The 27,016-nt window shown below is 35.2% G+C and overlaps 4 protein-coding genes and 1 long non-coding RNA gene across 10 annotated transcripts; 3 read left to right on the top strand and 2 right to left on the bottom strand.

Annotated features, from left to right (window-relative positions):
* On the top strand, positions 1-3,667 carry LOC112716140 (probable beta-1,4-xylosyltransferase IRX9H). Of its 2 annotated transcripts, none has more exons than XR_003160185.3 (5): positions 1-376; positions 657-1,591; positions 2,235-2,484; positions 2,718-3,093; positions 3,415-3,667. XR_003160185.3 is itself a non-coding variant. In XM_025768001.3 (5 exons), the coding sequence occupies exons 2-4, from the start codon at positions 777-779 to the stop codon at positions 2,886-2,888; spliced, it is 1,236 nt and encodes a 411-aa protein (XP_025623786.1). In that variant the 5' UTR covers positions 1-376; positions 657-776; the 3' UTR covers positions 2,889-2,934; positions 3,415-3,667. The 2 variants fall into 2 exon arrangements, 1 of the variants encoding a protein (XP_025623786.1); XM_025768001.3 differs by having other exon boundaries at positions 2,718-2,934.
* Positions 3,668-7,928: 4,261 nt separating this feature from the next.
* On the top strand, positions 7,929-14,810 carry LOC112716139 (uncharacterized). 3 transcript variants are annotated; one of them, XM_072205225.1, is made up of 6 exons: positions 7,929-10,388; positions 10,815-10,895; positions 12,022-12,147; positions 12,300-12,427; positions 14,063-14,155; positions 14,325-14,810. In XM_072205225.1, the coding sequence occupies exon 1, from the start codon at positions 7,992-7,994 to the stop codon at positions 10,290-10,292; it is 2,301 nt and encodes a 766-aa protein (XP_072061326.1). In that variant the 5' UTR covers positions 7,929-7,991; the 3' UTR covers positions 10,293-10,388; positions 10,815-10,895; positions 12,022-12,147; positions 12,300-12,427; positions 14,063-14,155; positions 14,325-14,810. The 3 variants fall into 3 exon arrangements, with proteins under 3 accessions (XP_072061326.1, XP_072061325.1, XP_072061327.1); XM_072205224.1 differs by lacking the exon at positions 10,815-10,895; XM_072205226.1 differs by lacking the exons at positions 12,022-12,147; positions 12,300-12,427; positions 14,063-14,155; positions 14,325-14,810 and having other exon boundaries at positions 10,686-10,895.
* Positions 13,727-16,076, bottom strand: LOC112716137 (protein CYCLOPS). The gene is given in 8 exon segments (XM_025767999.3): positions 13,727-14,140; positions 14,308-14,563; positions 14,946-14,991; positions 15,097-15,140; positions 15,373-15,689; positions 15,691-15,900; positions 15,902-15,983; positions 15,986-16,076. Coding segments are annotated over 7 exon segments (915 nt in total). The 3' UTR covers positions 13,727-14,140; positions 14,308-14,438.
* Positions 16,077-17,651: 1,575 nt separating this feature from the next.
* On the bottom strand, positions 17,652-24,089 carry LOC140172820 (pentatricopeptide repeat-containing protein At1g74900, mitochondrial-like). 3 transcript variants are annotated; one of them, XR_011866826.1, is made up of 5 exons: positions 23,476-24,089; positions 21,629-21,882; positions 20,108-21,012; positions 18,578-19,644; positions 17,652-17,767 (listed from the first exon to the last, which is right to left on the bottom strand). XR_011866826.1 is itself a non-coding variant. In XM_072205227.1 (4 exons), exons 3-4 carry the CDS (start codon positions 20,618-20,620, stop codon positions 18,676-18,678), a joined length of 1,482 nt encoding a protein of 493 aa, XP_072061328.1. In that variant the 5' UTR covers positions 20,621-21,012; positions 21,629-21,882; positions 23,476-24,089; the 3' UTR covers positions 18,312-18,675. The 3 variants fall into 3 exon arrangements, 1 of the variants encoding a protein (XP_072061328.1); XR_011866825.1 differs by lacking the exon at positions 17,652-17,767 and adding an exon at positions 17,929-18,096; XM_072205227.1 differs by lacking the exon at positions 17,652-17,767 and having other exon boundaries at positions 18,312-19,644.
* Positions 23,861-25,131, top strand: LOC140175882 (uncharacterized). The gene is made up of 3 exons (XR_011866827.1): positions 23,861-24,061; positions 24,531-24,625; positions 24,792-25,131. It is a non-coding gene; the product is annotated as an uncharacterized lncRNA (long non-coding RNA).
* Positions 25,132-27,016: the final 1,885 nt, after the last annotated feature.

Here is a 27,016-nt window from a genome sequence, read left to right as displayed (position 1 = left end):
AGTTTAGTTTGTTATTTGTAACAGCGAAACATATCAATGTCTGTTCCCGATCCTGTCACTGTCTCTATTATTTTTCCTTTCTCTTTCCATTTTTTTTTTCTTTATTTTATATCTTGTTCTTTGTGAGGCTTCGTTTTCTTTACTTTCTGTTTGAAGTTTAGATCTCAAAAAGCAACGAATCCCGAATCTAATAAGTTACTTTGGATTCATCCTCCAACCATTGACTTTATCTTGTTTCGGCAGAAACTTCAACACTTGGCTTCACATGACATGACACACTCGGAATCTAAAACCACCATAGCTCCACTCTTCTACTGCCACTTGCTTGCGAAGTTGGAACAACCATGATGCTCCACTCAGCTTTTCTATCATCTGGGTACTTCAATTTTTTCCATTAATGCTGGTTCTTGTGATATTTGCTATGTTCTTATGCCATTTTCATAGTTTTGGAGCTGTTACTGGTTAGTAAGAGTGGTTTGGTTAGAGAGACATGTTATTGGGTATGCCAAATAAGCTGCATTATGAATGGGTTTTTGTAGAATGTTGTAAACTAATGTGTATGAGGGTTTTAACTTTTAATTCAAATTTGGAATATTGCTTAGAGTGTTTACATGATTTAAACCTAATAATTTTGTAATGTCTATTGTTTATGCCAGCTTTGTTGTTCACATATTGCTCCAAAGCGTGTTCACTCAAAAACTGTTGATCAATACTCACAGTTCTTGACAATTACTAGTTTGGATGGGAAGGACAAACATTGATTTGGGTTTCTGTTAATGGCATCTATTAGAAGAACTTTGTCTCCAGTGCCTCGAGCCGGAGGCGTGGCTAATCTAGAAGTGTGTTCAGTAGGATCTCCCTTGTCTAAGTCCTCGTCGAGTCCTCATAGCTCAGCGTTCGTGCTCGGCGTTTTCTCGCCGAGATCTTTGAGGGCACTTGAGAGGTCAAAGCCAAAGGGCCAGCTCTGGAGGAAAGTGCTTTTGCATTTTTTCATTTGCTTCATGATTGGTGTTTCCATTGGATTCATCCCTCTTGCATCAAGGAACTTGTCCACTAGTCTCATGCCAAAGCACCAAGCATTCTCTTTTGAAAATACCAAGATAGATTTGACTTCATCAATTAATGAGACCACGGAATTTAATGCTACTTTGAATTCAACTGTGAAAGAACAGGAACAGATAGATAAAGTGAGAAATGATGTTTCCAATGACAAATTACTCAATGAAGAGCCATATTTGGAGTCTCAGAAGCTTCTCATAATTGTGACCCAAACAGTAACCAATCCGTTTCAAGCATATTATTTGCATCGGTTGGCGCAGACTTTGAAATTGGTCTCGCCTCCATTGTTGTGGATTGTTGTTGAGATGACTTCCCAATCTGAAGAAACTGCTGAAATCTTGAGGAGTAGTGGGATTATGTATAGGCATCTCGTTTGCAAGTCGAATGTAACAGACACGAGCCTTCAGGGCATTCTTCAAAGAAATGTTGCGCTGTCTCACATTGAAACTCACCGGCTTGATGGAATTGTTTACTTTGCAGATGTTGATAACATCTATTCAGTCGAGATCTTTCAGCAAATCAGAGAGATAAGGTACTTCCATTTCCCAGTTACTAAAATTGTTTGCTTCAACATTTTTCCTTTCCTTTCCTTTCCCTTAACTAGTATCATGCATCTTTTAGTCAAATATTGCTGATATGTAAATGTAATGTACCTCCTGTTGAGTGTCGAGACTCCAATTACGAGAGTGAATCAGTTGGAGACTCTGCCTATCCAGTAGACAAGTACCAGTATATATTGCATCCTAGTCTTAAAAAAAAGCTACTCGTCTTTGGATTAGTGTATGAACTCATGTTCAGAAAGGGTGTCTTTCCCATCTTTGTGTATGATACTGAAGATTACCTTTATTTTGATAGAGGAGACTTAAAGTTCCACAATGATATGAAGCCCCTTATAGATCCTCTTATGGTGTATGTATGACTGCAGTCCTAAGATGAGTGCATTCGCATTAACATTAGCTCCATTGGCATGGTTCTAGAACATGGTCATGAATATGAAAATTATGCCAGAATGTGAATATAAGGAATTTGCTCTTGGTGTGTTGTTGAAGTGTTAAACTTGAACTTTTACACTGGTGACTGTTGTAGCATGTTATGGCTTCCTATAATGTCTTATATTTTGGCAATGCTTTTTCTTTTCACTGGTTGGGAACATATCCTTATATAATGATTTGCAGGCGGTTCGGAACATGGACTGTAGCAAAACTATCAGGGGATAAAGGTAGCATTGTCTTACAAGGGCCTGTTTGTGATGGAGCTCGAGTAATCGGATGGCATGTCAATGAATCGAATAGGAGATCGAAAAGATTTCACATTGAGATGCCAGGTTTTGCCTTCAATAGTACGATACTCTGGGATCCAAAGAGGTGGCACAGACCTACACTTGAACCTATCAGGCAGCTAGACTCAGTTAAGGAAAGTTTTCGGGTCAGTGTCTTTTGTTCTTTGGCTGCCTTATTATGTAGTGTATGGTCTATTTGAAACTCCCCTCCATTCTCTTTTGTTTGTCATTGTCACTTTCTGGTACATCATTTGATCATTGTATTGTGTCAAGATACATTGATTCAAAGATGTACCAAAAAACGACAATAATGGATAAAGGTTTGTATGGTAGGTTCATGTACCCTTTATTGTAGCTCACCCTCTCTTTCATTATGCAGGTTAGCACATTGATTGAGCAAGTGGTCGAAGACGAAAGCCAAATGGAAGGCTTAATGAACAATTGCTCTAGTGTTATGGTCTGGCATATTGATCTTGAACCATCTCATTCTTTCTATCCACAGAAATGGATGATCAAGAACTACCTAGATGTCATTCTTCCACTTGTGTGATATTCTTGATAAAGAAGCAATCAAGCAGAAAATCTGCATATTTAATGTAAGTATAATGTTTAATATTTAATTCTTTAATATTCCATTTCCTTTCCTTGTTTTCATTCTTAATCAAAACAAGCTAGATTCAGCATAATGAATGATATGGGCATGTGGGTGTGTGCGGAATGCTGTACTTGAATAGGATTGCCTTTGATAGCTAAAGGTGTGTTTGGTTTACGTTTTCATTTTCCGTTTCATTTTTAGTATTTTCTGTTTTCAGAATTTTGTAAAGAAAAGAGACAGGAGGTGAAAATAAAGAACATTTACCATTTTTTCTTTCGTTTTTTTTTTTTTTTACAAAATCCTGAAAATAGAAAACACTGAACATGCAAATCAAACACATCCTAAGGATTCAACAAAACAAAAATAAAAAAAAAGATTCCATGGTCATATGTCAACTGCCTCCATCTTAGTACAACAAATTTAAGCCTCCCTATCTCCCCTTATGTTCTGTGGTTTCTCATTCCAGCTTCGTGCATTGCAGGGAAAAATATGAAGAATTATGGTGAATGTTGGTAGTGGCACAATTGTGAGTTATGAAAGGACTCCTACAAGTAGTTCATAGTTCATTGTATTCCCCCTAAAATGTACATTATATCAGAGTTTGTATTAGTAGTCCTTGTTCATTCAACATTTGGAGCATGTTTCTCAATTGTAAGAGTTCATTGCAGTGCCATAAGGAAAGGAATGTTCCATTGGCCCTTTTGGTTCTCTCTATAAATCTTTATGGTAAATCAGACGGAGATGTTCACAAATGTTAGGATAAAAATAGAAACAAATTGCGAAGGAAACGTATAGGTAAACAACTCCTAACGTGCCAACTTTAAATAACTGCAATTAATAATCATTAATTTTGTATTTTTTAATAAATAAAATTTAAATAATCACTAATTAATGATAATTAATTAGTATGGAGTGCAGTTCAAAAGAATAATGTACACATTTAAGTTATTTTGTTAATCAAGTCTAACTAAGTTAGTCTAACATAACAAAAATAAGTTATGATTAGCATTATTCCAAGTCTTATTGTTTAACTTGGTTTATAAAAAACTTGGATTTGTAGCATTATTAAGTTCAAAAATACTTGTTGGTTTATTGTTAGTTAAATTTTTATTCATTACCTAATGGGATTGTTTATTTTATTGTCTATATTTATTTTTAAGAAACAGTTTTTAAATACTCGTGTCTACAAATGATATTATTTACGACTGGACATGTTCATTGCATCTGCATGAATGCTAATTCATTTCGAAGAAAGTAAGGAGTACAATATTTTTTAAATTCTAGAGCTTGATTCTTAAATATTAAATTATAAATTTTAAATTTGAGGTATTGATATAAAATATACTAAATAAAAAATTAAAATTTATTTAATTAACAATTAGTATAACGCTCCTTATTTGATAAAAAAGATTTAAGAATGAATTATTGGACCAAACCAATTGTGAATATTTTAAAGGGGTAAAATATTGTTTGAATTTCTAATATTTATGTTAACTTTTAGTTCAGTGACTAATATCTGAAATGTTTTTTTATCAAATGTCTTATTTCTTTTAATTTAATTCGAGTTAAAACTATTTCTAAATTTTTTTTAGAATTGTAATGATTTGTTAGTGAAATTGATAGAAAAATAGAAACAACAATTGAGAAAAAAGAAGATGTTATTGAAGAAAAAGTTTTGGTTTTAATTTAAAGATAAAAATAAGATGAAATAAGGTATTTGGGATAAAATAAAATATTTTAAATATTAAAAATAAAAATAAAATTTATTTTAAATATTAAATTTTAAAATATTCTTTTATTCTAGTTTTAAGAATTTTATAAAAGAAAGTAGTTTCTTAAAAATTATTAAGAAGATAATTTTTTGAAACATTTTTAATATATTAAATATATTAAAAGTTTTTAACAAATTTTATATTTTTAAGATATTCTTTTAATCCACGGCTTAGCTAAATTATAAATGTTATTATTTTACGTTATAGTTGAATTTACCCGTTTTTTATTTTTAGGGTTGGAATTTGGTACTACTTTTTAACAATATATGAAAACTTAGTGTGTTTTTTATGAATATTATAGATCGAAGGTTTAGATTTGTGATTTTTTTGTGGATACTACAAATCTGACTCTTTAATTTTTTTAAAATATAAATTTGATGGTTAGATTTGTATTTTAATGTTAAAATGTTTTTAAATATACTAATCAGACCCTCTAATTTATTTGAGAGCGAAAAAAAAATTATCTCATCATAAATCAGATCTTCTATTTTATACACTATGAAAATCTAACCTATATTTCTCAAATATGAGTGTCCAATTTATTATTTAAAATAAAAAAAATTAAATTTATATAAAAAAAACATATCAATTAACCATGATACTAAAATACACAATTTTTTATTTAAAAAAAATTAGCCAAATTTACCGAGGGTCAAAGAGTAACAATATTTTTTTGTCACCTAAAAATTAACTGAATTTTATGGGAATCCACTAAAAACAGTTAATGAGTTTCATATAAATGTAGGTGTTGGTGAAGATGTAAGTGCCAGCAATACGTTTATTCTCCTCCACTTGTCACTTTTATGGCAGGTGTAGGGTTGGTAATGGGTAGAGTAGGTAATCTTACTCACGAATTGAAAATTTCTTTAAAATTCTACGCTATCATACTTGCGGGTTGAGAATCTCTCAACCCTAACCCTACCCACACCCTATTTATTTTCATTTTATATTAACTTTATAAATAAATAAATGCCCTAAATTACTAAATTAACTAACTAGTTTAATGGTTACTCACTTATTCTAAGTTATTATATGAGAGAGATTGTAGGTTTAACTCCCGCCTTCTTCATTATATGCATAATTTTTATAAAATATGTGTGTTATATATGGGGTGCGGATAGAATAGGATAAAAAATTGTTGAAAGATGAGATAGTTGATTTGGTCTCTCACATAAAATTGGAGCTTTGATTGGCATAAAGTCCTCTATTTTTCTTTTTGGAATATCTGGACCAAACAGATGCTACAAAAAAACAACCATCACAAAAAATAAGTCAAAAATATTATACACAAAAAACCAATTTTCTAAACTTAATGACACTAACACTAACCCACACTCATATTCAACCTTCATACTTTCACAGAGCTTCACCCAGACACTCACTCTCACCTCTCTACTTCACTCACCTTATAGTAACCACCAACCACAACGTCAGCCAACGACGACGGATGTCATCAAATATCACTCTCTTCACCGGCTCCTGTGCCTCATCCACGCGCTGACAATGTCTACTCACTCGGTTCAGACCAAAAGAGTAAAAAAAATGCTCACTCGAGCACTGTCCAAACTCCCTGAACCAAAAATTTCATTCTCGCTTCCATTTTGAACATTTTCAGCCTGCACCCACTGTCTATTGCCACCCCAAAATGCCATAGCCAAACTTGTCCTCCAATCAGACCCCAAAACTCTTTTTGAAGCCCTAGCAAAGTTCACCTTTCAATAATCTCTACACCTTATCTTTTGTGGAACCACGGGCCTAAAGCCCTCAAATTTCTCAACACCCTGCCACCCGACCTACGTCCACTCCCCTTCTTCGTTCGACTACACTGTTGACATTGCAGGACGCATGCGCGACTACCAGGCCATTCTTAGTCATCTAAAACTATGCGCAACAAGGGATGAATACTGAACAATCAAGAATAAGAGAAGAGAGTTTCTAAACTCTGGATTCTCGATGTAAATTGCAGGGACTAAAAACTTGATTAGTTAATCTCAAGGAAGAGGAGCCAGAGTCGGGTAGTACCGGCAGCCAGAGTCGACTAGCACTAGCAGCCATGGTTGAGGATTTTCAAGAGAGAGGCAAATGCCTCCCCTACTTACTATAGCGGGCTTCTTTCGAAGGCTACACTTGATTCGTAGTAACAACCCTTGTCATAGATTCTCTACTTTTAGAAGCAGATACAAAAAATACGATGCCGCTACTCCATTTTACAAAGAAACTTGCCCTAATGCTAAAGAAAAAAACCTCATTAGATCAATTTTCAATTACAAATGCTAATATACACAGCAAACTTTATTTTTTATACAAAAAGTATATTCTTTTTCTATTGCACGTTGTTATACTTTTTTGGAATTTAAATTAGAGTTCTATATGTACTTAATATTTTATAAAGTGTTCATTTTTAAAAATTATAATGGTAATATTTCAGCTGAAACTAATATTTTTAAACAAATGTATGGTGCCCCATTATCTATATTTTCGTTTAAACTTTCACTAAAATTATCCTATGTCTCGGCTAAACTAATCATAAAAATTAGGAGAAGAAGATAAAATTAATATTTTTGAAGACTATAATGATAAAGTTGAGATTTCAAAGACTACACTGGACAATGGTTTGAATCTCAAAAATCGTTATAAAATTTTACTCTAAAAATAAATTTTTAAAATTTTAAAATTTTTATGTGTTTATTAAATAACAATAATAATAAAGATTAATTTATTTATCATTTTATCAAAATCTAATCTAAAATTAATATATATAACAAAATAAAATATTAAAAACTAATTTGACAATTAAAATTGGTTAAATATTAAGTTTTCTAACTAAAAATATTTGAAATTGGAGGTGGAATATTATTGCTAATCTTTTATTAAAATTTAATATAAAAATAAAATAATTTTAATGTATTGTTAATATAAAATAATTTTATATATATATCTAATTACATAATATAATGTTAGCAAAAATAATCATAGTTTATATTACATTGTTGGCATGATTATTCAAGAAATAACAGCAAACATTACGAGACAATTTTATATCAAAATAAAGCTAAAAAATTAATGCCTAATTAAATAGAAATTATAAATTGATTTAATAACTTTTTTGGGTGAACAATTGATTTAATAATTAAAACTTGATAAAATGTAGATGGTTAAATTACACTGTATTTATTTAAGATATAAAGTAATAAAATAAAAAATAATTAAATTGAATAAATAAAATAAGGGAAGCAGCTCCTTCACCGTTTAGCTGATTACCACCCTGAATCCTAATGCGATAAAAATGACCACCACCACCGACGCAGCCGCCGCAGCCTCATCGGAAGCTCAGCTGCTGAAAACGATGACCACCATCCTCACCAGCCACCGTGACCCCCACACCGCGCTCAAACCCTTAATCCAAAATCTCACCCTCCCCACGGTGCTTTCCGTCCTCTCCTCCGCCCAACTCCACCGCACCCACTCCGCCACCCTCCTCTCCTTCTTCCACATCCTCCGCCACTCTCCCCACCCTTCTCTCTCCTCCTCCCCTGAGCCCCTCCTCGCCCTCCTACCCGGCCTCCTCGTCCACCGCCGCTACTCCTCCGCCCGCTCCCTCCTCCTCAACTTCATCTCCTCCGACCACCCCTGCCACTCCCTCCACCAGCTCCTCCTCCGCCGCCCCCGCCTCCCGCAGCCACTCCTCGACACCTCCCTCTCCGCCTACGCCCTCTCCGACCACCCCGACCTCGCCTTCCAGCTCTTCAACAAGATGAAGCGCCTCCGCATTAAACCCAACCTCCTCACCTGCCACTCCCTCCTCTCCTCCCTCGTCCGCCGCCACCCTCATTCCTCCCACTCCATTCACCTCTCCAAACAAGTCTTCAACGATTCCCTTAAGCTCGGTATAACCCCAAATACAATCACCTTCAACATCTTGATCCATGGTTCTTGTCTTGATAATAATTTTAATGATGCTCTTAGCTTCATGAACCAAATGACTGATTTTGCTTGTTCTCCTGATAATATCACTTACAATACTATTCTTGATGCATTGTGTAGGAAGGGCCAATTGAGTAAGGTTAGGGAGGTTTTGCTAGAGATGAAAGGTAGCGGGGTTTCCCCAAATAGGAACACCTATAATATCTTGGTTCATGGCTATTGTAAGTTGAGGTGGTTGAAGGAGGCTGCTGAGGTTGTCGAGTTGATGAGAGCGAACGACATGGTACCGGATATTTGGACTTATAATACAATCATGAGGGGTTTGTGCGACGAGGGGAAGGTCAAGGAGGCGATTAGCCTAAGGGATGAGATGGAGAGCCTGAGGGTGATGCCGGATGAGGTTACCTACAATACTTTGGTTGACGGGTGTTTTCAATGGCGGGGGAGTGTGGAGGCATTCAAGTTGGTTGAGGAAATGAAGGGAAAGGGAGTCAAGCCGAACGCGGTGACTCACAATATAATGGTGAAGTGGTATTGTAAGGAAGGTAAGATGGATGAAGCCGGCTGTGTCGTGGCAAAGATGGTGGAGAGTGGGTTTTCACCGGACTGTTTTACTTATAATACTATGATCAATGGTTATTGTAAAGCAGGAAATCTGGGAGAAGCTTTTAAGATGATGGATGAAATGGGGAGGAAAGGTTTAAAGATGGATACTTTTACTCTGAACACTATAGTGCACAAATTGTGCACGGAGAAGCTGCTCAAAGAGGCATACGAGTTGACTGTGAAGGCCGCAAAGCGAGGTTATATTCTCGATGAGGTAACCTATGGAACTCTAATCATGGGATACTTTAAAAATGAACAAACAAACAAAGCTCTGAAGCTTTGGGATGAGATGAAGGAGAAGGGGATCATTCCTAGTGTTGTCACTTATAACACTATAATTAGGGGGTTGTGCCATTCTTTAAAAACTGATCAGGCTGTAGATAAATTGAATGAGCTTTTAGATAAAGGTTTGGCCCCCAATGAAGCTACGTGTAACATAATTATTCATGGTTACTGCTGGGAGGGAGCAGTGGAGAAAGCATTCTTGTTCTATAACAGAATGGTTGAGAACTCATTCAAGCTGGATGTTATTACATGTAACATTCTTCTTCGAGGGCTTTGCAAACATGGTATGTTCGAGAAGGCCTTTAATTTATTTAACACATGGATTATTAAAGGTAAGCCCGTTGATGCAGTTACGTACAACACGTTGATTTCCGTCCTTTGCAAAGAAGGGAAACTTGATGAAGCATTTGACCTCATGACTGAGATGGAGAAGAAAAAATTGGGGCCGGACCGATATACTTATACTGCCATCATTGGTGCACTTACTCATGCTGGGAGAACTGAGGAAGCAAAGAAATTCATGTCAAAACTCCTAGAGACAAGTCCAAATATGATAAGTGAAGACACTTCACAAATGCTTGGTTCAGGTGACATGGATTACTCAGAACAGATAAGTAATTTTTGTACTCAAGGGAAGTACAAAGAGGCAATGAAACTATTTCAAGAATCAGAGCAGAAAGGAGTTAGTTTGAATAAATCTGCGTATTTCAAGTTAATGGATGGGCTATTGAAGAGGCGAAAAAGCATATCGAAGGCCTCCTTATCAGATTGACACAATAAATTCAAATTGGCATTTGGATTCCTGATGTTCATCATGTTGAACCCATTTTATTGGTGGTTTTGCTGTGATGACGATCCATTATTTCATGTAAGTATCCAATTTTCCAACATTATATTAGATTTTGTGGCGTTTGTAAACTGTGACTGTGTAATCAATATTTTTTTTCCCTAGTCATTATTATGGATGGTATCCATAGTTAAAGGTTAGAGAAAGTTATTCATGTCCTCAAGAGATGTTTTATATGCTTTATTATCTGCACGAACAGAGTGTTGCTTTAATAGAAATTATAGATCTATTCTCACACTGCAATCCATTATGCAACAGACATGTTAGGGGTCTGAACAGAGTCCACTTGTTTTTTATTGTTTTAAATGATAATAATAGCAAACCCATTTGGAATAAGGTGCGTTCTGCGTATTCCCAATAAAATCCCCATTTGGCTTTCCGTGCTGCGATTGGCTCTGGCAATTGCACTCCCCTTGATGGCGCTCTTCTCGATTCTGTTTCTGGTAGGGTTGTTGTTGGTGGTTTTCGACGATTTTTCAATCTCTAGGCCCATTTCTCTCCCATCACAGTGCAAAATTGTCTCCAAAGGTTTGCTTCTTTTATATTCAATCACTTCCGAAACTTATGTTCATTTGCTCAAACTAGAACAACAACAAAAAATTTTTCCCTTGTTTTTTTTGGGATTGTAGAATTTAGCTCAGTAAGTAGTGTGGTTAAGGTATTGAAAGGTGGGAGTTGTTCAAGTAAAAGGGAGTTTAGTGAATGCTTAATTTAACAAAATATTGAATTCACTTAGCTGCTCTACTTGTTCATTTAGTTATTTATTTATCTTTATAAGAAAGTGAAAGTCTGAATTCGTTGTGGGAAATGCTAGTTTTGGATTGTAGACATTTTGATCACAATTGGGTTACTTAGTGGCAAAGGCAAGAACTAAGGCATTTGTTATTGTTGGTGTTGGGTCATGGAAATGTTGAGTCTGTTGACGTTCTAACTTTTGAGGTCTGCATATCAGGGCGTAATAGTCCTTATCAGTTTAGGTAGACGGTAGACAATATCATCATTTATGTGGTCTTCATGGAAAAATGTGCTCATGTATGTTGTCTCTTTCAGTATATAATAATTTGGTTGCAAAGGAAGTGAATTAAATGCTTTAAACTAGTGTTGCACCTTATAGATATTTTTTTTTGTGCTAATCATTGCTTTGGTTTATGTTTTTTCAGTTCTGGTATTATTTTGATTCATAATAGTGATTTTGTTTGAAGCCTTGTGAAGAAATGTCATTTTTATGGCATATTTTAGTTCTCATCACATTGTGTCTGCTGTTACCATTTTTTATTACAAGTGTTGATCTTAGGTCATCCAAGATATGCGAACTTGGATTGTTAAATTATAAAGCAAAAGATGTATTTCATCATTTTGAAAGGAGCAAATATCGCTGTAGATTTGATCACTATTGGGCTTCAGTATTCCAGGTTATTATGAATTACTGCCAATCGTCCATTTGGTGGTTATTTATATTTGTCTCAGTGACAAATGATTGTTTTTTGAGATGTAATAAATCAGTAATATTTATATCGTGTGTGCACGTGCTCGAGTGAACGTGCAGCACATATAGCTTATCCATGGTTTATCGTTTGATGATTGTGATTATTAAAGAGCAAGTGATAATTGTTTTGGGGGCGGTTTTAAATAATTTTCCTTAACACTGTTTCAGGTGGAGTATAAAGATAACTTTTCAGGTCAGATACAAGTTGCATTTGCCGAGGCTCCAAATGAGGCCCTTCCTCTTTATTGCAGGCCTAATTTTGGTGCTGCATGGTTGGCACAATACAAATTTAAGGTTGGAATCCCAACCTGTGGTCTTCGATAACATCTTTGATTATGTGAACGTTTCTTAGAAGTGTCATAAATAATAATAGTTAACAATTATCACGATTTAGGTTAGCTCTATAGTATTACAATATCATTTATATTTTCTCTTCCTCCTCTTAGGTCAACGAAACTTATGATTGTTGGTACACATCTGGTGTATCTAAAGTGCGTTTTGATCAAGATAACCTTTTCAGTTGCCAGGCAGATGGGCAGTCTGCTCTTGAGAAGATTAAACTATATTCTAATATGTGAGTACTTTACATTATTTCTATGCCAAACCAAATATTTTATTGCTTATTTGCTATGATCTAAATTGTTAGACATAATTAAAATGTGTTTGTAGAGAGTGTGTAACATTATAGTTGTCATTTTTGTGCCAAAAGGTTTTATGATCACATAAATAGGTGTGGCATTGCCTTAGATAGGAATTTTTGACATATAAAATCAGTTCTCATGGTAAAGTCTATAATTCTGAAGATAAAGTTACTGTTCATAGAGATATTTTTGCATCACCATATGGTTGAGTTAGCAAGCCGTATACACCTGTACTTTTGAAAACTATAATTTATAAATATATTTTTATGATGTTGTCATTTGTGTTATGCATGAATCTTCTATCAGGGCCACAGAGATGGTGCGCTCGTGGTTTTCCGGTAGGATAAGGAACAAGTATTGGAAATGGGAAACCATAGCCGGTCTCATGGCTGGGTTCTCAACTTCTTTGATCTCTATAACCTTTTTTAGGTTCCTACAACTACTACTATCTAAAACATATCGGTGTTTTACATCATGGATATTGTACGTGTTTTCTTTTGGCATACTTATCCTTTGTAGCTTGGTTAGCTGTTGAATATGGGAAGAGGCTTGGTCGAATGGATATTTTCAGCATCCATAGATCATAGCTTTTTTTTTTTTTTTTTCTTGGTGGAGATAGATCATAGCACTTAATTTTGACAAGTGCGATGCCCTTTAATTGTAACATTATAATTGTAGAAGGTGACATTCTTGTCCCATGAAAAGTAACGGGCTGCTTCATATAGTTATGCATAGTATGAGTGAAAATTAAAGATGTAATAGTTTGATTTGAATGAAAGGTCTTGTTCCGCCATAGTAATCGGAAATAACAAATCTAAGTTCGTGGTTGAATTGGATTACACTCTTGTTCACTCAAGTTTATGACTTGAATTGATAAAAGTTGTTAGGAATCATTTTTGTATGAAAACTGAATGGAGCTACCATATTTTAAGAAATGAATCTTTTCAATTTAATTTATGCGACAAAATTAAGTGTGATTTCTCATAAGAGTCTCTATCACATGTTTGGTGATTGTGTAATTAAATATCATATTTAACATTTTCAAGTGAAAATTAAATTGTGAGGATCAATTTCCCTTGTTTTTCTTAATTATGCTTGGTGTTAGTTGATGAAATATTTAATATTTTATATATACAACATAACACAATTCAATTAAGAATTCGTGTGTTTTTTTTTAGTCTAAAGTTGATTCAAGCAAAGAATACTCAAGAAGCAAAAATCAATGCTAGATGGAATACAAGGCCAAACACTTGTTATATAGCCTACTATTTGCACATTTCTTACAATCCTAAATCATGCTAAGCTTTATAAGTGCATTAGATCCATGTTCTAGTTCACCAAATTCATTAGCAATATGATATCCTAATCTGCACTTCTCAAATCTCAAATAACAGTTAGATTTTACAAGTTACAAAATTAATATGAGATTTACGGAATATTTCGCAAATTGATTTCAGAGATTCACTATTTATCAGGTGTTGGCCTAAACTCCCATAACTTAACTATGGTGAGATACAAAAGCATTAGATTTTTCCATTCTCTGATAACATTCTTTCAATCTCTTCTAGGAGGCGCTCTTTTTCATCTGCCAACTCTTGTTCTGCTTCTGAAGGTCTTCTATCTGTTTTGTCTGTTCAGAATCCTTCCTGAAAATTCGCAGCGTATGATCAATATATCAATTCATGTATATACAATTCGTTTACTAAGTTTAACAGTTAGTAGGAAAATAAAGAATGAAAATTCAAGTGATTCTATAATGTATGTTTCATCTTACTATCTTAGTAGGTGCTAAACTTTGTTTTTCTTTGATTACCTATTCATGAAGGACAGACTTCCTTTTCAAGGGTCTCGCACCGCTTCAAGACAGCTTGCATGTCCGAGGGAACTGATGGTGTTAACTTTCTTTCCTTTGCCTCAGCCATTCTGCATCCCAAGAACATGGCTTTACAAATGAAACAGGTATCGAATACAATACGAAATAGGACGAAACTCCATTATATGTGTTTCTAAGGATTGATCTACAAAGGAACGTTCCACCCTGCGCATTTTTGTGGTGTCTACTTTTTCCTCTGCACAACCATTTAGTTTGAGAGATAAGAGAGAGTCAAACAAAAAGCCATAATTTCAACTCAAATAATTTTTTCATCATTTTCCCTATAGTTCCCATCATGTGATCCAGATAATCATGTCAAAATGATTAAGCAATTGTGATTTGTGATTTGGACATAAAATCTCTGTCTTAGCATAAGTTAGAATTTCACATGGTAAATCTTAATTCCAATATTTAATATGCTCTACCTTTATTCGTTAACAGTACCTCGAGCATCTAACTAGTATATTTTGTTATATTAAGATCCATGGATTTACAATTATCTAAATGCATATGATATTGTAGAAAGTAGAATCTAAAAAAGTAGTCATTAACATGGTAATCCAAAAATAAATGGCTACCTGAGACTGCTGACGATACAGATCCATATCTGTCTAGACTTCTCCTCTGCACAATTTAACAAGATTTAAAGGAAAAATATGATATAAATAGTAACTCTTGTTGAAACCATAATTCTATCGAAGTAAGTTATAATATGAGAGTAGGCTATACCTTACGGTCATCTTTGAGATTATCCATTATCTGCTCTCTGAAACCTGCACGTCCACAAAAACACAATTGTAGTTTAATGGGGAAAAAGATGGAAATTTGTTTAAAAAAAAAAACTAAATAATATAAAAAATATTTTATACTGATTGAAAACCAAATAATCAAGAAATATTCTATTCTGAGTTCTGATTTAGTTTATTTTTGATATCAAACAAAATGAACATGATGAAGGAAGTCAAATGAAAAATTATTTAGGATAATCATTGTTAAAACTTATACCTTTGACTTTATTTTGAGAATTCTCTGAACTTTTACTCGCTCCCACTTGTTTCCATGAGCTTTCACCGAGAGTTTGATTTTAATTGCTGGGACCTTCACAAGCATCTAAACCAAAGGAGACAACAGGTGCAGCAGCAGAGGATTCACTTTGAGAAGGTTCTCATGAAGCTGTCCCTATATACATTTGGTTTGTCTGATTAGCAAAGCTATCCATAACAAAGTTTATCGATCCTTCGAGCATTTGCAGGACTCCGTGATCAACTTGGCCATTGGACATAGTTTGAACATTCACTGGCTTCTGATGACTCCAATTTTCTGTGGAAAACAGGTTCTTGAGGACAAAAGATTCCATTTAGGCTTTTATCTGTGGCTTCCTTCTCAGCTCTCTTGCGTTGCAGTGTGTCTTTTAGTATGCTTACAGAAGATAAAACTTTATCCGCATCACCAAATTGAAGTGTCTTGAAGGTAGATGAAGATGAGTTGGATGGAGTCATGAATGATCGCTGCTGGTTTGGAAGCTCATACTCGATAATCAATACCATTTAAATTTGCTGCTTCTTGTTTCATAGTGTCAATACCATCACCATGTTGAGGCACCATGCACATAGATTACCTTGTGCTGCCTGTGCATTTTGCATTTCAGTATACCTCCTCCTCAATTCGGACGACCGGCTTCTAGTCATTCTTTGATCACTAAGAACCATGCCTGCATTTAACAATGAGACTTCAAATGGCTAATAATATTAATTGAATAATGGCTTCAGCCGAGATTTTGATACGTGGGGTAAACACCTCAAGGCATCAAATGGGAGAAAAGTGAATTAAATTTGGCAAATTTAAGCATAACAAACATGTTTTCACAATTAAGCACAATTAAAGAAATATTCACAAAAACATGCAATTTCAAGGAATAAATGCAAGGTAGTTGATAAAATCTACTCTTTTTAAGCTAAAAAAATAATTGTAAAATATGGATATATCAAATAGCACAACACCCAGAACGCAGAGAGAAGTTCAAAAGATTAAAGGAACTAACCTCGAAGGAATGCGAAGCGGAAAGGATGCACAACAACAGCAAGACACGTACGATCCAAAACCTCCAATAAACGAACAAAAACACCCAAAAAGGAATTCAAGAAAAACAAATCTTGAAAGAAGAAGAGGGATTACGAAGAACTTTTTGAGAGAAAATGAAGATGAAGCAACTCAGAAAAAGAAGCAAAAAAGAAAAAAGCGAAAGGATTTTTGGTATTTATAAGATGCTAGGGGCAAAGGAGTAATTTCATATCTCCTCATTTATGACACACACGGTTACCAAGGTAACCACAGAAGTAACGTACAAAGACTATGAAAAGACGTTACGTTTCAAAATTTTCACAAAAACATGTCCAATACCCGACTTAGCAACACGATCTACAAATGCTTGAGGCTGATCTCGTCAAGCTTAGACTCAAGCAAAGGCACTGTTCATACCCTAGTGCAAAAATATAGCCAGACCCAAAATAAATAAAAGTCCACCCAAGAGAGCTGGCATCATCTACACCTATCCGACCACATAGAGTTCGGTTCAACAACTCTCCTAGAAAAAGGGAACTGTATCAACCATCAAAGGTGGAACTACACTAAAAGGTGGTTATCTATTCTACTATAAATATACTGACATCCTCATGTATATTCAAGACCCAATCTACTAAAAACCTACTTTAAACCCTTGCTAACTTAAGACTCAGCACCTCAGCACAAGTAGAAGTCGGACACTGCCCCAAAAGGAGTTTGGACCTCACGTTCAGCCCCAAAAGGAGTCTGGACCTCACTCTCACCTTTCTACCTCACTCACCGCACGGTAACCGCCGACCACAACGTCAGCCAACGATGGCGGAGGTCGTCAAACGTCACTCTCTTCGCCAACTCCTGTGTCTCGTCCCTGCACTGTGCTCACTCGGGCACTGCCCAAACCCTCTAAACCCTATTCTCGCTTCCACCTCGAACATTTTCAGCCTGCACCCACTGTCCATCGCCACCCCAACCGGCAGCAGAAGAAGACGCCAATACCGTAGCCAAACTCGTCCTCCAATCAGACCCCAAAACCCTAGCAAAGCCCACCTTCCAGTGGTCCCCGCACCTTGTCGACAGGGTTTTGAAGCTTCTGTGGCATCACGGGCCCAAAGCCCTCCAATTCTTCAACGCCCTGTTCCACCACCCGAGCTACATACACTCCCCTTCTTCATTCGACCACGTTGTTGACATTGCAGCACGCATGCGTGACTATCAGGCCGCGTGGGCCCTTGTGGTCTGCATGTGCTCCCTCCGCATTGGGCCCACTTCCAAGACCCTCACCATCCTAGCCGAGTGCTATGCCTCCGCTGGAAAAGCCCACCAGGCTGTTAATGTGTTCCTGTCCATGCACCACGTATCACTATTACATTGTAGCATTAATCCCAAGTAGTTACTAGTTACTCACGTCATAGTTACTTACTAGTTGTAGTTAGTTGTAAGTTAGTTATGAGTTAGCTGGTGGCAGTTAAAGTAAGCTATGAGGATACGAAAGAATACCTAGATTCACAAGCTAGAGAGTAGAGTTTAATCAATTTTTCATGGTCAGCTTTGTCAGAGTAAGTTTACTCAATTTTTCATGGTCAGCTTTGTCAGCGTAAGTTTAATCACCATGGGAGTACTTCTCAACTCTAAATACACAATATTCTCTGATGCAAAATGTTCCATGACCTGTTTTCATGTATCAACAATAGTATAAGCTAAAAGAGAAAGAATTTGGCGGAATAATACTACCTCTTGTTTATAATAGTTTCATTCTTAGTTTTGGTTACATTCCTAAATCATAGTATCTACATATAAGTTGAATCTACATATAAGGGAAAAAGAATAAAAAATTATGGATGAAGGATTATCTGTATTCACGAAACAATGACACACAAAACCACTAGTAAGAATTAAGGAGTAAAATATTGACAAATCCGGGTCACAAAAAGATGAGTTTTGGGAATCAATTTCAAAAAGTGATTGACTCCAATTTCGCTACAGCATTAATCATGCCTTCTTTCTCCATTCAGGCACTATACCACAACCAAAAATAGAAAACAGCATATGCAGAACTAACACATTTTTAACATAATATAGACAATATCACCTTAGCCTGAATTATATTATGCAATAAACAGAAGCTGAAAGGAGAACAAAATCAATGAACCTTGTGTGGATGAAGGCTCTCTATGGCATGATCATCAAATACATTGCCCAAATTTTGAGTTCAATGTTTCTCCAAACTCAAGTCTAACATTAAGGGCCTCACAATTTCAACTGACGAGGAAGACGACCACACCTGCTCTGCATACTTAAAATCTCCCTTGCAAAATCTTGATTGCCGGTTAGGACAAGCCCATTTAGCACACGATTAAAAGTAAACTTCCGGGGTAAAAACCCTCTATTGATCATCTCTAACAATAATTTTCCAGCCACCATCAAATCCTCAGATTTCTTTCTAACAAACATTGCGCTAATCAAAACATTGTACGTGTCTAGATTCGGCAAGCATGACCCATCCCCCATCTTCTCAAACAACTCCAAACCTTTCTCAATATCCCCAGCATCACATAAATACCGAATCACCACATTATATGTTTGAACATTTGGCTGACACCCCTCTTTCTCCATTCTAGCCATAAACCGCAATGCCCTCTCCATCTCACCAGCATGACAAAACCCTCTTATAACAGCATTGTAAGAAACTGAATTTGGCACAAACCCCTTCACCACCATCTCTTCAAAAACTAAGACAGCATTCTCCACATTATCCTTCTTGCACAAAACATGCACCAAAGCATTATAAGTAGCAACATTTGGAACAACCCCCTCTCCAACCATTTCATCGAAAATCCTCTTTGATTTCTTAACCTCTCCCGCAACCCCGAACCCATAAATCATAGTAGTGTATGTAACAACATCAATCTCGCACTTCCTCCTCTTCATCTCCAAGAAAAACTCCCAAGCTTCATTCAATTGACGAGTCATAAAATACCCTTTCAAGATTATGTTATATGTCACCAGCGTTGGCATGATGCCTCTCTCAACCATCTCCTTAAACACCTGCAACGCCATAGGGGGTCGCTTAATCAAGCACCAACCATTGGCGATTATGTTATAGGTGATACTGTCACAATTAAACCTGCTCCTGAATGTCTTGAAGAGGTTATGAGCCATCTCCACGCGCCTTGATTTGCACAAAATGTCAAGGATGGTGTTGAAAGAGGCAAGGTCCTGGTTTTATCATCAAAAACTAAAATTCACGAGATCAAACAAAAATTAATAGAAACAAGACAACTTTGAATTGTAGGTGTGTGAAATAGAGAATAAGAAAACTTGGGGTTTGCTTGGCTTGTGTCTCCAAGTTATATATTATTTCTAATGTTTTCTATTTACAGGGATTTGTGAAAGGAAAACCGAACATAGAAAACAAAATAAGAAGTTTTCTCAGTTCTCGCTTTTTTGTTTAACACAAAATATTGAAAACAGAAAATGTTTTCACAAACCAACCAGGTCCTTGAGTTCTGTACTCTACTCTCTAACTTGTGAATCTGAGTTTCTTTCGTATCCTCATAGCTTACTTTAACTGCCACTAGCTAACTCATAACTAACTTACAACTAACTACAACCAGTAAGTAACTATCACGTGAGTAACTAGTAACTACTCGGGATTTATGCTACAATGTCATAGTGATACCTGGCGGCAGCCGTGGTGGTGCATGGACAGGAACACGTTAACAGCCCGGTGGGCTTTTCCAGCGGAGGCATAGCGCTCGGCTAGGATGGCAAGGGTCTTGGAAGTGGGCCCAATGCGGAGGGAGCGCATGCGAACCACAAGAGCCCACGCGGCCTGATAGTCGCGCATGCGTGCTGCGATGTCAACAGCGTGGTCGAACGAAGAAGGGGAGTGGACGTAGGTCGGGTGGTGGAACAGGGCGTTGAAGAATTGGAGGGCTTTGGTCCCGTGGTTCCACACAAGCTTCAAAACCCTGTCGACAAGGTGCGGGGACCATTGGAATGTGGGCTTTGCTAGGGCTTCAGAGAGGGTTTTGGGGTCTGATTGGAGGACGAGTTTGGCTACGGCATTGGCGTCTTCTTCTGCTGCCGGTTGGGGTGGCGATGGACAGTGGGTGCAGGCTGAAAATGTTCGAGGTGGAAGCGAGAACGAGGTTTTTGGTTTAGGGGGTTTGGGCAGTGCCCGACTGAGCATTTTTTTTTTTTACTATTTTGGTCTGAACCGAGTGAGCAAACACTGACAGTGCAGGGACGAGGCACAGGAGTCGGCGAAGAGAGTGACGTTTGACGACCTCCGCTGTCGTTGGCTGACGTTGTGGTCGGCAGTTACCGTGCGGTGAGTGAGGTAGAGAGGTGAGAGTGACTGTCTGGGTGAAGCTCTGTGAGAGTGTGAAGGTGGAAGGTGAGTGTGTGTGCGGTGAGTGAGGTAGAGAGGTGAGAGTGACTGTCTGGGTGAAGCTCTGTGAGAGTGTGAAGGTGGAAGGTGAGTGTGTGTTAGTGTCAAGGTTGCGAGAATTGAACCGGTCAATGAACCGTTAAGGTTCAACTGGTTTAATTAGAACACACTAATTGAAGATACCCCAATGCCTGTTCCAAACAAAACACAATAATTTATATCAGATGCAAGGAAATGCATTGATGCCACAAAGATATCCCATATAAACCTTTAAGAATTATAGGAAAATTTCCTTAAAGCAGGTACAAATAGCTCTTGAGAATGATATCTTACAACTTCTAATAGAAAACACATATTTAAACAAAATATATGGATTAAACTTTCAATATGAGAAATAAATCATTATAAAATGCAGCAGAAATCATATCATTAAGTTGACTGTAGTAGAACCTTGTATGCAAAAAGCAAAGGTGTAATAATGATGCTTATTATCAACATAAATAGCAACAACTAAGATGAATCAAATGTGACCACAACTTTTAAAACAACTGAAACTTAAACCAACGATTCTAATTCTGAAGCTGCTTGGATCGTGCTAGTAATGATGGCAGGAAAGAAAAGTACCGAAATTGCCAATTTAATTATTTTGATTTATTACAACCAAATCATGAAAATATTCAGAGATGCATGTGAGAACGGGAAATCAAAGCATACCGTAGAAGTTAAAAAATTGAGAGGGCCACAAAGGAGAAAGGGGACACAGCAAAAATTATTAACAAAACTAGACAATATTATCACAGCGCTTACCGGCGGTGAGGAGGAAGGGGAGTGACGGCAACGACAGAGGAGACGGTGACACAGGCGAACAAAGAGAGAGAGCTCAAATAGAGGAGACTACGACGGAGCTTCCACACGCGACGCCTATACCCAGCAAAGAAGAGTGTCGATGACAACGAGCGGGACTGCGGGGGCTACGGGAAAGAAATGTTTGTTTCGTTTCTTTCTTTATTCCTTCCTTCCCATTCCCTTGATCACACTAATTGTCCAGTCAATTCTTCAACCTAGTACGTAATAACACTGCCAAATCAAAATGCCACACAAAGAAAAAAGGACACAAAGTGACAAAAAAAGGGGTGGTGTGGAGCTAATAAAATTAGAACAGCTAAAAGTACAGCATGATTAGTAATCCTTCCCAGAAGTCTTGCATTGCAGTGCCATAACATATCATATTATCTAATCTGAGTTAACTCCACCAACCAAAAGTTCAATTGAAGCGCCTAACATGATCATCAATGTGCATATAGACAAATTAGTCGTCCCACACCAGAGAAAAAGGACCAGGTGCAAATATAATAAATTAGGGTTGTACATGGTTATGGTTAATCCAAAAACCAAACCTATTTTTGGTTAACCAAATATTTAGTTTAGGTTAATTAACTAAACCAGTTTTACATGACAAAACCGGTTATTAACTGGTTAAAAATTTAAAAACCGATTTTAACCGGTTATAAAAATAAAAACTGGCTTAAAAAAAAATCGGTTTTTACACTGAAAAACTGGTTTTTACACAAAATCAATTTTTTACATAGAAAAACCGGTTATTTTTACACCGAATAAATCAATTAATGCTTTCTTAATGAGACTTTAGCCATGTCACATCAAATTAGCCATACATGTATAGTAATGAGATTCAGATACTGTAATTTAAGATTTCAACCATCTAATAAAGAAAACAAAAAGTCATCAACTCAAACAAAAATAATGAAGAGTTTTGTTTCATCAAATTCCATTTTATGGAAGTTTATTGAGGTTCATGCATGATCAATTCACTTCATTTTTTGGGATCTTATTATTAAGGTTAAGGATTCCAAATTAAGAACAAAAGGTCCACAAAGACATTCTTGATAACGTAACCAACCATATAACTTCAAAATAAATAATAAAACATGTATATATTCATACTTTACATCATATGCAGACCTTCGAAAATAATTTAGTATAACAAAAGGATTGTCAAGTCCAGTACCAATACCACATTGACAAGTTTACCACATATCTGTCCATCCATATAACTTCTTTGGAAACAAGATTGCTCCCATGAAATGAAAGAAATATATATTTGTTAACTAGAGAATTGAATGCAGTGCATCAAATCACAGAAACCTCAGTCACCAACCAAAAAAAAAATCACAGAAACCTTATCAAGTTTGCAGTGCTTAATCTGAAATGAAATTAAACTTCCCTCCAAATCCAGTTCCAAATGTATGATATAATTCAATTATAACACAAAGGTATAGAATATACAATAAGCAAGAGAACAATTCATAAGAGAAGCTTACAAGAACAAGGACTGGACTATAAAAAGTGAATCAAGATAATTCATGCAAATTAATGAAGTCCCAACTAATCAAAAAGTGAACCACTTATCAAAAACAAACAACACTAGTCACATTGCAATAAGATAGAAAACAGAATTCATAAATTGAACATCCAAACAGAAGAAAACAGAAAATCCAAAACTAGGGGTTCTTCAAACCCAGATTTGATAGAACATAAGAAAATAGAAGAAACGGAGATAATAGCAATAGAAAACAGAAAAAACTCAGAACTCAGAAGACATTAATGGCAGAACCAAGGGCAAGGAGGAGGCTTACCTCAACTTATGCGACGGCAGAACAATGACAACAATGGAAGGTCGAGGCAGAGAGATAGAGGCGCAAAGCAGAGTGAAGATGAGCTTCGGCGAGCCACCGACGAGCTCCGGCGAGAGCAGAAGAGAATCCAAAAAGAGATACTCCGGCGGAGACTAGTTGAGTCAATAGCGCAGCGGCAACAGGTAGAGCCGTCGAGGCAGAGAGATAGAGGAGAACTGTTGACGGCGGCGTAAAGAGAGATGGAAGAGGGTAAGGTTGAGGGTTGAATGCTCAAGGGATTAAATGAAATTAGTGATTTTTCCACATTCCCTCTTTTGTCATTTCAATTCAGTTATTTACTGCTGCAATTTTCTTTGTTTTTACTTAACAAGTACCATTTCGATAGGAGTGCTCACAAGTTCTTTGAGGGATGGTACTTCAAGGTCTCCATTCCGAGGAAACTCAGTCTCCTGCTTTCTGTTATTCTCTTGTTAAGTTCGTTGTATGTGAATTTGAGATTGTTGTAGATGGTCATGAACTGATTCTGGGGAACACCTCTGTGGCCAAGAACAATTTGAGACCTCCAAACAAGGAGCTTCCCCCTCGGGTTTGTTAATGTTTATAGTTTTCTACACATGTCTCTCCCATGTTAAAATTATTTAAATAACTAAAATGTCTATTATTAAATTTAATTTTAATGCACTATTAAAACATGTTTACATGTGCATCAAAATGTCCTATTTCTTTCTCTCTCTTTTTTTGGCACTTATTTTGCTTCCTACTTGGTCCCTTGTTTAGGAATTTGATAATAAAATTGATTGACATATATAGTCTTTTGCTACCTATAAAATACTAAACATCAACTATATCGTAGTGATGAAAGGATGTAATTGTTGCTAGAACCACAGTGTGATTCGGTAAAGGAAAAGAGAAAATGATGTCATTTACATTTCATATTTGTGCTGAGACTAGATTGACAGCATCATGTTCGATAGTCATCTGTGAATAACCTTTCTGCTTTGAAATTTAACATTTATGCCGTCTTGAATTTACTTTATATGAATATTGAATCTCAGGTTGGATAGAGTGGGATGGCCAGAGGATTGAGTTTAATAATGCCCCATCTTATTCAGAAAAGAATTGGGGTGGAGGATTCCTAAGATGGTTTTGGGTAAAAATCAAAATCTTCGTCAAAGATGATCTTGTATTGTTCATTAAGACATTAATTATTCGGCTCTTTATGCAACACAATTATGTCTGGTTGCATGTTATTACCACCATTATTTGGAAAGGTTTATATTTATTCATCTTAAGTTTTCAATATAATGTCTTTGAAGGTGGTAATGGAGAAATTGCACTTACAGCTGCTGGTGGTTTGAGGCAAATTCCTGGAATAACAGAGACTTAGGAAAATGCTGCACTGGTAACTTTGTACTGCATCATGTGGCTCTTGTAATTATATTTACTCCAACTTTTTGTAATACCAAGATATTTGATTGTTCTCCTTCCTTGTGTTATTAGAATGAAACATGTTAGTTTTAATCTTTATTTTTCATAAACTTGTGCACAAGGATAAATACTGAGGGAGTCAGATTTCCAACCAGCTTGTATTTTCAGACATTATTTAACAAGACGAACATTAGATCTAATGTCAATGCTTTTTACAATGTGGTTTAATTGCGCAGAAACTTCTTTTTACATATTCTAATATGTAGTTCAGAGATAGATTGTTATTCCTTTAATCCTTTCATTTTATAAAATACTTGTTTTTTTTAAATAAAAAAAAATTATTTTGATCTTTGTCATTAGTTTGCTTTATTAAGTATTAATATAACGGGTTAAATACTTATGTATTGTCATATTAGCAAACTTAGTATACAATTTGCATATAGTTTATTTATATGCATTTTGTTATCATTTTTAATTAGATGATCTATTAATTCAAGTAATAGAAAATTATAAATGGATTTTTTTATTTTTACTAGAAATTCAAAAAATATTATTGAATTGGTCTTAGTTATTGTTCGAGACAGAATAAAAGAAGGTGAGATTCTCAAACAAAGAAAAGGATCTAATGATTTGGATATAATTTTGTTTTATTCGATCTCAATATTGATGATCTTTTTATGAATTTCTATTTCGAGTAGTGTTCTGATTGTACTTCTTATGCTAGGATATAAATCAAATAATAAATGAAAAATGTTGGGTACATTAAAATTAGTTACTAGGTGTAAATATATATGTTGTTTAACTTATTTTTAATGTGTATTTTATATTAGTAGCTAATTTTAGTGCATACTTAACATAGTTGATAATATATATTTTTTTTTGATGGTCTACAATTGCTACTTAATTGATTAGTTATGATGAAATACAAAAAAAAAAATATCTTATTCTTTTTTCATCAATTTCTAATATCTAGTTCAATAAGATTCAAACTCATATATAGTATAGAAAAAAAAAACAATTGATAACATTGAATTTTTGTTCAAGAATAAAATCTTATAAAAATTATTCAGTTTGTCCTTCAAAACTATATCTCATCTCAAATCTAATAATTATTTTTTTACTTTTTTTTAATGTTCAGAAAGAACAAAACATGCATATTGTTTTTTTTTTAACAATTTCTTATCTCTAATATACTCTTAGTAAGATTTAAATCTAGATGCAATTTTGACCATTTGCCAAAAAGAAAAAAAAAATTGGCTAAAATTAAACCTTGTTTATCAACCACATATTATCTAATCAAATTCAATTCTCTTTCGATATACACCTCAAATAATTTGATCTGTGTGGGTTTTATCTTCAACTAACAAACATATCATGGCAGATGAGGAGTAAAAAGAGAAATTTGTTCCCTTAGACTTTTTCTTTGTCCCCAAGAAGAGCTTGCGTCTGATTAACTAATTGGTGAGTCATCATCAGTTTATCAAAACGACAATGTATAAAATTTTTAAATTTTATTAGGTTAAAATAAAAATAAAAGTTATAGAAACCAAAACAAAAAATAAATGATTTTCGAAGAACCAAAATTTTATTTAAGTCAAAATAAAATGATTTAAAAAAAACACGTTTATTAATCCAGAATAATAAAATTCTCTTCCTTAATTAGCCTTTTGAAATAAATTTCATTCTCACTTAAATTTAAACATTCAAATTGATCATTGTATTAAATCATGATTAGGCTTCAAGATAAATGTGGAATTGAACACATCAATTTTCTTTTATTATAGAATTTTTTTAGTACTATGTCAAATAAAGAGACAAAAGAGTAGGTAATATGTTATTTTATTCTGACTCTCTCTGTAGACAGTACTAATGCTTACTTGATTAGCTACTAACCATTTTTTTAACTTTTTGAATCGATACTAACCATCTTTATATTAGAAATTGAGAAAGTATGCCAAGAACACGATTGATTTGATTTTATTGCATCATTATTAATAAAATATTTAAATATTCTTCACCAATGTATAAAAGTTTAAACTCATTTTACAAGCACATATGTTATTATGGTCATAATTATATAATTCTATTTTGTTTTGTTTATTATTGGTTATTA

Source organism: Arachis hypogaea, chromosome 10, assembly GCF_003086295.3.
Source record: "Arachis hypogaea cultivar Tifrunner chromosome 10, arahy.Tifrunner.gnm2.J5K5, whole genome shotgun sequence".
Classification (NCBI taxonomy): domain Eukaryota; kingdom Viridiplantae; phylum Streptophyta; class Magnoliopsida; order Fabales; family Fabaceae; genus Arachis; species Arachis hypogaea.
Note: the sequence above shows the minus strand (reverse complement) of the source record. Positions and strands in the feature narration are given on the sequence as shown.